Genomic DNA, 11,208 nt, shown 5'->3' with positions numbered 1-11,208 from the left:
AACACACAACCCTGGTCAGGACATTTAAACAGAAACAAGCAATTTATTTTCATTTTGTATGCATATATAAGATCATTTCTCACCCTTTAGAATGAAAATCTGTATAAATGTATTGATGTGCATTAAAGCATCTGTTTAACTGTGTCCTTTGTGCCAAAGGTTCAAACTTATTGACAATATGATCTGTACCATTAAACTGTATGAATTCATCTTTTTAGTTCATACCAAACTTACGGTCCCTTTGATATGTAATAGCAGTTATGTGAAAAGTTGGACAATGAACAGTCAGATTTAATGCCATTTCTAGAATTTTACTTGATGTTATTTTTACAAATTTCAGTAGTGTTCTGTGATGTGTGTCAATACTGATTGTTTCCCTTCTTGTAATCTCATTCATTGGGTCACATTGTGCTGAACTGCAAAACACAAAGAGAACGAATCAGAGCAAATTTAGAGTGAAGTGTTATTCATACTAAGTTGCACAATCTTCTACAATTCAGATCCAACAAAGTTTTGCTCTCATTTATCCTTTGCGATTCAGTGCCATTTAGTTTAGCGTTGCCAGCACACTAATGAAAATAACCTACACTGAAATGATAAGAAAGCTGTGATTTTAAAGAATAACCAGCTCATCAAGTGCACGTCTGGTTACGTAAACCAACATGATGAAAATAGGGTAGACAAAATCATAGCTTTATTTTTCTACTTTACAAAACAGCTCAAACTGTCCATATCCATCCTTGTCAACAGCGAGCCACAGTTCACCTGCAGGTAGGACTGTCCCGGTCAGTTGCCATGGCGACCTCGGACGTGTAAGTGTCTAACCCTCCTCGTCATCGCTCCCTGCCAGGCTGCTATCAGTAGAGTTCACTTCTTGTTCCTGTTGCCCTAATGAGGACTGCGGTTCTGTTTCGGGCTGCTGCTCGGGCTCTGTGGTGCTGGATGGCTCACTGGGTTCTGTGGCGCTGCTGCTCTCTGCTGGTTTGGCGGCAGCAGCGGTGTTGTTGTTGTTGTTGCTCTGCTGTCCTTTGTCACCTTCCAAGAAGGTGGACCAGCCCTTTAACCGCTCCTCTCGCTCACGTGTCGTCTCCTCCACCTGGATAAACAGGATCAACATGAAAGGTGAAAACTCTCTCCAAATACAGAATCTTAGTTAGTCTAGGAAAATAAAATTGTTTACAACTCAAGCAGATTGTTTCAAAGAATGATAACTGACAGGATCTAGTCACCTCTAGCTATAGTATGTGTGCATTGTTGTATTTCCATTCATTACCTTGGTGTCAACTGTGAGGTATGTCTCAGTAACATTAAATAGTTGTTTTTTGTTTGTTTTTTTTAAGTCAAAGTTTTGAAAAACACACCTTTCGTTATGATATATATTAGTTCAGCACTTAGAAAAATCTGGCCTGACTAGGACTGTCTGGATGATTTATTCTAATCTGACTGACAGGGATAAAACAATCCCACTAGTGTTTAACATTTAGATTCAGACTTTTGCTGACTGGTGAATCCAATCAGTTTCAAACTCTTCAAGGAGCACAGAACAGGACACAAATACAGAAATCTGTCATGCAAAATAATCAAAACTCCAGTAATATAAATGATGCGACCACATAGGACCTATTAACACCTCTGAAACCCAGCAATTTTAAGGGCATTTCTTTTTTTTGTCATATTTTTTGACTGTGGGTTAATTTTCCAACATTTTTCCAAGTAATATCAGTAAGAAATATCAGCTTCACATACTATAGTCATTTTGATAGTTATATTTTTAATTTCTCTGCATACTGCTCTGTTTAAACACAGCTTGCAGTTCTGCCGAAAAGTTCATGAATTTTGTTGCTGGACTGGACTGTTGGTTGCAACTGAGCCACCTGTGACTTCTCTATTGCACAGATGAGTGCAGAATTTGGGTTTTTTTGTTGTTTTTTAACAGAATCTTGATAATGCAAACATTTGATTTTTGTTATATTTTTAAACATCACAGGCAAAACAAACTGATTTTGATCGAACATCACAATTTTAAGCATACATTTGGTTATTTTTTCAGATGAAACCAAAAGCCACACACAAGTCCAAGGACTGTCAGAAAGTTGAACATCTGATGATTCTTTTTGTTTTCACAGTTTGCTCTCTGATAAATTGTGTAGTTTAGGCAATTTAAATAATGCCCCATGCCTTTCAAACCTGCCAGCAGATTTCGGGATTTGGACGGTCAAGACATACAAAGACACTATAACCCTGATGACTCTTCCCCAGACTTGTCAGGGTTGTTCTGGAGCCACAAAACAAATTATATAGCTGTTACAACAGGCTGAGTGTTACTCTGGAAGATTATTAAACTGATCCTGTGGTGTAAAATCTGTTGAGTTCTACACAGTACTTTGTTCTGTAAACACAGCCCCTCAACCCCCGAACTCTTCTTCTTCAACTTGTGGTCAGTATTGTGTTCCCTTTATTAGCCTAGCTGTGAATTTCTCCCAAAGTCCCATATTTAATTACCTGATAGTCTGTCGTTCCATCCCAAAGCTGAGCCGACAGCTGTCTTCCGCCAAACCAGCGACCGTTGAAGGACTGAATACATGCATCGGCTTGTTCAGGCTCCTTAAATGCGACTGATGCCACACCATCTGGGTGTCTCTGCAGCACAAATACAACCATTATGTGATGCCACTCACAAAATTCTAACCGTTTTACCAGAGCTTTGAAAAAGCACAGATTGAACTCACATCAAAGAGGATGACCTTCTTCACCTCCCCAAACTTCTCACACTCGGATCGCAGATCCTCACGATATTCATTCAGCACCAGAGGGTCTTCCTACAAGAGCCAATACAGAGAGCACAGAGGTTCATACCAACAATGGACTGTGTGCTTGAGAGCTTATACATGCGTTTGTGTTTCTCTCTGCACCTCAAAGTCGCTGGGATGGAACATGTTCCTGATGATGACAACTTTTTCATGTCTCTTTCTCACATCTCCTTGCTTCTCTGGCCTCCAGTCCAACTGTCTGCACAGACAAACAAAAAAAAACACTAACTTGTCGGTGCTTATTCCAGTGTGCAGACCGAGAAGTTGATAAAAACAACAAGAGATGGAGTTTACTTCTGTTGCTGTTGCAGCTTCTTCCTATAATCTTTGCTTTTCTTCTTCTTCTTGCTTGCATCATACTGGCCCTTCAGCTCAAACCGTGCTGCCTCCACATGAAGTCTGTATCCTCGGACCTCTGACTCGTCAATCAGACGCATCGCCAGTGCAACCGACTCCTTCTGCACGTATCACAAACACACATACTGCTACTTCACTGGAGTAATGCAATATTAATACAAGACAGAAGGCAAAGAAAAACTTGTTTTCACCAACTCAGAGTAAATACTGAAGAATATTTGTCTACTGGTACGACAAGAGGGTTCCAAATGACTGCTAATGTTGCTCCATGTCTTCTATCATAGATACAGAACACCAGTAACATCACCTTTAGCAGTCCATTTCTGCCCTTATCTGCTGCTCTTTGTGTAGCTTTAAAATGGACACAATTATATGATCTCTTGGAGAGTGAGAACATGTAAGTCTTTGTGTCTAACAGAGAAAAGTGTGTTTAGCTCTATTAAGCATATACCAATGTATGTTCTAATAGTTTTGTTGGCAGAATTGGGTGGATACTGAATTTTACATAATGTGAACCCTCATGGACACAGAAACTTGGAAATTCTAAATTTAATGTTAGAGTAAGCAGAAGGACAGACTAACCTTAAGGTAGCAGCAAAGGCCATCTCCCTTCAGGTTTCCCTCTTTGTCCTTGTAGAGTTTGACCTTGTACTCCTCTGTGATGGGATCCCGCATCACGATCCCACACTTGGACATCAACTCAGCAAACTCCTCAGTGCTGATGTCAGGAGGCAGGCCTGAGAAAAGGAGAGCAGGAGGGAAAAATAAGAGCGAGAGAATTAGATATGATACAGAGTCAGCTACTAAATGCACAGCTGTCCCCCTTAACAATGAGAAAAAATCTGAGATACTAACCTGACACGTAGACGTTTGTGTTTTTATTGTCATCAATATCAAACCATCCTACAAAAAGAAAGAAAAAGCAGTTATCAAAAGACGATTTTTATACAAAATCATACTTAGAAACTGTACTTTAATGCAAAAAGATATGTTGTAAGTAAAAGAATCCTATTTGTATATTAATTGCTGCCATGTTCTTGTCTCCTCTCTGGCTGGGGACGCCAGTTTACCTGGCTCTGCTTTCCTCTTCTCCCCTTTCTGCTTGGCTTCTTTGGCTGTTGTCTCACGCTGCTCTGATACTGGATTCGGGGTTAGATCTAATGGTTTCTCCTTTTCAGACAACTTGTTGTCTGAGTTGGGAGCTGCCGGGTCTTTGCTGCTCAGTGCAGCGTTGTTGGCATCAGGATCTCCTTCCTTAGTGAAGCCATAGTTGGCCTGATAGGCTGCGATGAAGTCCTCAGTTATCTAAAGTAACAAAGCAAACCTACTTAACATTAACACAAAAACCATCTCTGATCAATTTTGCCACACCTCATAAATGCTGCTATATTCAAAGTTAATGTTTTGCTTAAAAAAAACAAAAAAAAAACTAGAAAATTCATCACTAAATATACATATATCCATACATATATTTATCCACACTCTGTTAACCGTGTCTCCATACATGCAACATAACTGGCATCTCTGCACAGAAAGAGGGGCCTGTAATCCAGTATGGAATGTGGTCATGTGTTGGCAGTAATGAGTGAAACAGATATGATGGAGACACTGTGCAAAAGGCCAGCTCCTCTGCTAATAATAATGTAGTGTAGTGTCAACTGCAGTTTCAAACAGACACAAATTATTACTTTATAATGGCAACAAGCATTAACAAATGGGGATTCAAATGTAAACGAAACCTGCAAGGCTTATCACAGATGATGTGGTGATGCAGCTCATGACAAGAGATGACAATTAGGTGATACTTTGGGAGCCCTATTGCGCATGTTGAGCAGGATGAAGAATTGTATTTAATGTAATGTATATTGGGACAATGTTTAGTTCCTGTTGAGAGCAGCTTGGTTTGTTTATAGTCTCTGCATAGTGTAAAATAAACCCCCAAGTGGACTAAAGATCACTAACTCTGCTCATTTTTATCTTTCTTCTTCTCAAGTGTGTTGAATCATTTAGATTAATTTAGTGAAGGTGGTAGTGTGATGGAGAAGAACAAATATGATGCCAGACAAGAAAAGCCAAAAAGTAAAGACAGTTCATACTTTAGGAAACCAGGCCTTCTTTTCATGGTCCCAGTCATACACAGTCCCGTCCTCCGGATCAGTGTAGCTGTAGGGATCAGAGCCGTCTTCATTTCTCTGGCCGTAGAGTTCCTGCATCCGCAGTTGCTCCATAAACTCTTTGTTGGCTTCTGGTTTACCACTCATCTGCAACAACAGTGTGAAATGTCAGCTTACGCAGGTCAGCACATCGTTACATCTAAGCATGTGCAGTTGCATAATGTGGCAAGTTTTTCTCATTGAAGTAGACCTGATTCAACATCCTGCTTTGACATTTCCAGTTTAACATTTCACAACTTTGTTTGCAGTAGTCTTGCAGAGATTGATTATTTGGTGACTATTCGTGCATCAAAAGTCAAAAAAGAAAGCAAAGAAAGAATTTGTGGTGTAGCTGTGATTGTATTGTCCTCGTTACGCCAGTGCTGGAAATAAAACAAACCACGTTGCTGGAAAGTATTGCTTCATCGTAGCCTGGTTCTGACACATGACTGCCCAAAACAATAAAGAATTGCAAACAAGCCATTAACCAATTCAGTATATCTTGCTATGAACAGTCAGCGCCCAGTAACTCGTGTAAATTGTGCCAGCCAGCTGCTTTAATCCTTCATACGGATTATTGAGAAGTGACAGCTGGGATCAATGTTAGCTAGCTAGTTTGGTCATGTTAAAATCTGCTTCCCGTCTTCACATTGGTGTTATGAGTCAGTTCACACCGGGATAATTTACTAATTCACTTAAGGTGCATTGGAAGATCCGCTATCAGCACTAATAATAGGACAGTTACTGTTAGCCAACATGGCTAACGTTACCTTGCACAACGACAGTCCAGGCAAACTCTACTCTTGATGGAGCCAACGATAACGACACAGACTGTTTCAGTCACAGAATCAACGCCGCTTTTCTGTTTTGGGGGTATTTTAATATCTTTTTAACTTCTGAACGATCGTTATTTGCTGCCTGCTAACGTTACCCCGTCGACACTTGAAATGAAGTACTTCCGATGTCAGGTTCCTAATGCGCATGCGCAAAAAGTAGGACCGAGGCGCTTGATTTATATTCCAGCATCTACCTTTACACGGGTCTAACAGTCCATATATGTATATATACCAAAATGAACAATCACTCCGCCCGCAGGTTGTGAAGATTAACAAATCGACCGCACATCTTGTAGAAAAACAAGCGCCGACAGCTCAGCTAGCTAACGTTCAATGCAGCTAACAGGTAAATAAGAAAACATTCGTTTGGGGCTTGGCATGGCGGAGGGTAGCGGCAATGCAAACGTCGGTCCGGCTAATCTTCCTCCGGGAGACCCGCAGCTCATCGGTATGATTGTGGAGCATCTGAAGAACCGGGGACTGTTTGACGAGTTCCGTCGGGACTGTTTGGCCGACGTTGATACCAAGGTATTCGGCTAAAGCTGCCTCTGCTGCTCCTGTCAATTAACTTTAGCTAGCCGGACACAAAGCCGCTGTTCGTGTTAGTACATTTCTGGTTGGAACATTAGTTAAAAGTTAGCTTTGCCAAAGATTAATTAAGTCAATGTAAGTCATTTAAGCAACAGCAGTCTCCCCAAAGTGTTTTCTAATAGGAAAAAAAGAGTAAATAAAATATTAACAGTAAATTCCTCCAACAAAATATAGGAAATATAGATATAGTAAATGTGATGGGGAATTCCCCACGGTATTATTATGTATGGAGAGTAATCTAACTTGTTTAAATATTAAGCATGAGACCATACAGTGTAATTAGTAATGGAGGCTATCCTGACTAATTTAGAACTAAAGTTAAGGCCCAACAAATACCTATATCAAAACTCAGTTAATCCAAGGATTCCCCTTAAATAGCCCGCAAGCAAGCTTTCTTTTAATCATTTCTAATTCTTTTACTCGTTGACACTTTATTGTATGCTATGTTATTTTCTATATATTATTTCTAGACAAGATATTACAATATACCTTCCATGCTTAGTACTCTGCACTTGTGTTTGCTGTTGCTGTGTCCTGACTGAGCTGCTGTTGTTACCTCCAGCCTGCCTATCAGAACCTGCGGCAGAAAGTAGACAACTATGTCACGTCGCACCTGAGCACACAGGACTGGAACCCGACTATCAACAAGAACCAGATGAGGAACGGACTGAGGCAAAGTGTCGTTCAGTAAGTGTCGTCCTTAACCGTCTTTGACATATTGCAGGTCTTGTGTGCACTGTAAAGGGAAAGCTTTGTCCACATTTCAGCCCCAATATTGGTCCAAAGCATCACAGAGAGCACGGACGACAGTTAACCTGCAACAGTCACAAAATGCCTGAGACTACAAATTAGAAGGTTAATGAATAAATGTAACCCTTTTTTTTCCTTTTTTTTTTTTGCAAACATTAACAGGAAATTTGTTGCTTCCAGTGGTGTGTAGTAAACTTTTCTTTTAGTTTTTTTTTTTTTAAAATACCTGCAGCGTCAAACAGCAGCAGGATCAACATGAGTGTCTCTAAAGTGAGAGAGCTGCACACATTCACACAAGCTGAGTCATGACCACTGAAGTCAGTTATGTAAAACCTATGGCTGTTTATGAATTCTATCTAAGAAATGTGCTCCAAACTGACGTTTTTTGTATAGTTCACAATTGAATGAATTCATAGCACAAATTTGCTATGATATATGAAAATGCAATCCATTCAGGGTGGCCCTTTTTGCTATTCAAGAGATTCTCTCGATGTTGTTGTAACAAAAGCACTATCGTCTGTATTTACTGCACCTGTCAGACTGTCACTGTCACAAGTTGTAGTTGTACTTTGCTTCCTATACTGTGTACTTGTGTGAAGGTGGGGTTTTTTGTTTGTGTAAAGTGTGTAAAAGTGTTATTGTTGTCCAGATGACTGAAACTGGTCGACTGCAGCCATATTATAATAAGAGTCACTGATATCTCATTGACTGGTCACATAAAATGTGGCTTTAAAAAGTTAAAGGATGACTATCTTTAAATGGTTATTGAGTAAATAAGAATTTAAAGAAGATCTTCATCGCAGTTATTTTCACGAGCAGAAATGTTATCTTATTTGAGTTCTCGTCAAGTCACTTAGCATCATTTCTTTGGTTTGTGTTGAAGTATTATTCCCACGTCTTCCATCAAGTGTAGGTCATATTTGTTTTTTGTTTTTTTTTAGATCAGGCATGCTGGAGTCCGGTGTGGACAGGATCATAACTCAGGTCGTGGACCCTAAGATGAACCACACTTTCCGACCGCACATAGAGACCGCCATCCACGATTTCCTTTCAGGGGACAGAAAGGAGGAGAGCAGCTCCAGTTCTAATTCTGCACCACCTGAACAGACAGAATCGCAAGAGACTCCATCGGCTTCAGGCCCCAAAACCCCATGAGGTGTGTTTACAAACTGAAGTACAGTAAAATAAGGTCAAGAGCAGCTTAGAAATACAGTTCAGAAATCTGTATTTTCTCTCCTGCTACAGGGACACATACTGGCCTTTACTGGTCTACACATAACTATGTATGGCTGCGTGACGCCTTTTGAAAGGAGCAGCGTCAGACAAATGAAGATGAAGAAGAGGAGGTTGTTTATCCTGCTGCCTCTGGCTAATCATGGATCAGAGTCAGGAGTGCTTCATTGCTCGTCTGTGCTGCACAAGGCTGCTGCTGGAGAAGCTGTACAGTACTGAGCGATGCAGTGACGCTGCTCCGCGCAGCTCTGCCTTTAGGATGAACCTCGCACTTGTCTGGGTCATGAATTTTTTTGGTACTGGCTTTTTAAAATTTTTTTGTGTTATTATATTTTTGTACATTGTTGTGTATTGTGTAAAGCAGATCTGATCTTTCTCTGAGGCCATTTGTGTTTATAGACATTTTCCAACCATTGGCTGGTAATGTTTTAGGCTTTTAGTCTCCGTCTACACTAATTCAAATGATCGGTAACAAAGATTTTCCAGCTAAAAAGATGAGAGGAAGATGATTTTGCATTCACCATTTAACTTGAGAAGTCTCAAACTCAATTAATGAAAAACATGTTGGTAAATAATTTTTGTTTCTTACATACAGGTCTTAATTTTTCAGCACACCGTGCCATGTTTCCTTTTGGTGCATGTATTTAATGTGTGGTAATAATTGTGTGTCCTGTGTGCTTTGATTAAAAACTGGTGACATCATGTCCCTCTGTCTTTTGTTGTTCTTGCTTGTAGTTTCTGATCTTTCTTTAGTAAAGACAGTCTTATTGTAAAATACATATTCGTCTTTAAAGACGTTAGCAATGCAATCAATTCTCAGATAGCAGTAACTTTCGGTTTGCTACATGCATAGCCAATAACTGTTAAAAAGTACCACTAGGTGGTGTAGTTGTACTCACCTAAATATAGTAAAATCAGAATCCACCAGAAAGTATTACCTGTGTAACTGACAAAACGTAGCCCCTGTCCACACTATACCCAGTTTTCTGGCCTGTTTTATATGTTACGACCGGGCTCAAGACGGCCGCAACAAAAGAAGAGACACACCAAGTTTCAAAATTAAAGCTTATCTTTATTCCCTTAAATTATATCAAATTAAAAACCAAACCAATATGGGGTTGTGAGAATACATAGAGTCAGTGGTGTGTGTGCGTGATGTATGCATGAATTATGTCTGTGCAAGTGTTGTAAATGCAAATGACTGCAGTCAGCCCTTAAGTAACCCAGGAACACACTGGGTGTCACAGGTGCTCCTGATTATCCTAAACAGCCACTCACTGAACCAATAGCCGAACTCGAACCATCCACAAGATACAAGATGACCTCAGGGGTCATCACACCCCCCCTCCTTAAAAAAGGGGTCCCAACGGGATCACCAAACGATCCTAAACCAGACAACCTACACACAAAGTTAAAGCAGTTAGCAACCATATTCACTGAATAAGTCAAATGTTTACTGACAACCTGATAAGCGCATACTCAAAACAGTCAAATCCAAATGTAGATTTTTAAGACCAACTCAAAATGGTCAAGTGCAACACATACAAAATCAAAGCTGTTACCAGCCAAATTCACTGTTTAAAGCAAATGTTTACTGACAAGTCGATAAGCGCATATTCCAAACAGTCAAACAAATGTAGATTTCCAAGACCAATGCAAATGGTCAACCACAAACTGCATTGCTAACAACTTTCTGTTCCTCAAACGTCAGCCCAGCTCTCTGCACAACCATTCTTACTACCACAACCAGGCAAGGCTCACTCTCCTCAAACACACCTGGCTCAAACAAAGACCACATAACCAAATCCCAAATGTCATCTATACTTTATTTTTCTCTCCAAGACTAAAATGATCAACTATTGGAAGTAATAATAATCTATCTTGCAGCCACAGAAACCATAATTTTAAATGTGCCATCACAGATAGTCGAGTGCTAACCAATAAACACACAAATGATGCTCTTCAGAGAGTTCCCCCCCTAACTGTCTGACCAAAAAGCTTACTAGAAACTCACTCCTAGTCTTCATGTGGTTCTGCGGTGGGTATATTAAGCACCAAACCAGCGAGTCTGTGAAGCCACCTGCAGCAGGCAACCCCACAAAACTACACGGAGTGCCCCCGAAATAGCTGTCCAAAGACAACCAAAGCTAACCGCTCCCCACAGCACTACCAAAACAAAAACCTGACACAACCCAAAGAGGATGTGTCCTTTAGCCTACTGGAGAAATCTCAGTAAGTACAGCATCAAGACAACAACACTCACCTTCTGGATGGCACCAAACAGTCAACGTTAAGTTACAAACAACACTGCTTCCAAGCAACACAAAGTGTGTCTCCCCCAAAAACCACTGCAGTCTTCCAAAGCACGCAGCAGAGTCAAAGCCAGCCCACAGCTGGACCAAATCCACTAATCAGTGGGCAATCAACAACATGTGCCCACTGCTACCGAAGATACAAGAGATAGACAAAATACCTGAA

The 11,208-nt window shown here is 40.4% G+C and overlaps 2 protein-coding genes across 2 annotated transcripts in view; one reads left to right on the top strand and one right to left on the bottom strand.

Moving 5' to 3' along the window:
- Positions 1–446: 446 nt before the first annotated feature.
- On the bottom strand, positions 447–6,281 carry htatsf1 (HIV-1 Tat specific factor 1). The gene is made up of 10 exons (XM_008298839.1): positions 6,091–6,281; positions 5,264–5,428; positions 4,238–4,472; positions 4,023–4,070; positions 3,750–3,904; positions 3,105–3,268; positions 2,913–3,009; positions 2,730–2,819; positions 2,503–2,640; positions 447–1,096 (listed from the first exon to the last, which is right to left on the bottom strand). Exons 2-10 carry the CDS (start codon positions 5,426–5,428, stop codon positions 821–823), a joined length of 1,368 nt encoding a protein of 455 aa, XP_008297061.1. The 5' UTR covers positions 6,091–6,281; the 3' UTR covers positions 447–820.
- A 172-nt stretch (positions 6,282–6,453) lies between these two features.
- The window catches only part of bod1 (biorientation of chromosomes in cell division 1), a 16,636-nt gene continuing 11,881 nt past the window's right edge, over positions 6,454–11,208 (top strand). Inside the window, exons 1-3 of the mRNA XM_008298840.1 lie at positions 6,454–6,684; positions 7,310–7,434; positions 8,439–8,650. Coding sequence (XP_008297062.1) covers positions 6,535–6,684; positions 7,310–7,434; positions 8,439–8,650 — 487 coding nt within the window. The 5' untranslated portion in view covers positions 6,454–6,534. The remainder of the gene's footprint in view (positions 6,685–7,309; positions 7,435–8,438; positions 8,651–11,208) is intronic.

This window comes from Stegastes partitus, unplaced genomic scaffold (genome assembly GCF_000690725.1).
Source record: "Stegastes partitus isolate 25-593 unplaced genomic scaffold, Stegastes_partitus-1.0.2 Scaffold1354, whole genome shotgun sequence".
NCBI classification, from domain to species: domain Eukaryota; kingdom Metazoa; phylum Chordata; class Actinopteri; family Pomacentridae; genus Stegastes; species Stegastes partitus.
Note: the sequence above shows the minus strand (reverse complement) of the source record. Positions and strands in the feature narration are given on the sequence as shown.

Excerpts from the sequence above, each read along its gene's own strand:
- htatsf1 (XM_008298839.1), bottom strand. The coding sequence starts at position 5,428 with ATGAGTGGTAAACCAGAAGCCAACAAAGAGTTTATGGAGCAACTGCGG. Across the intron at positions 2,641-2,729 it reads AGAAGGTCATCCTCTTTGAT|AGACACCCAGATGGTGTGGC; the intron begins GTGAGTTCAATC and ends TTTGTGCTGCAG. Across the intron at positions 1,097-2,502 it reads ATGGAACGACAGACTATCAG|GTGGAGGAGACGACACGTGA; the intron begins GTAATTAAATAT and ends CTGTTTATCCAG.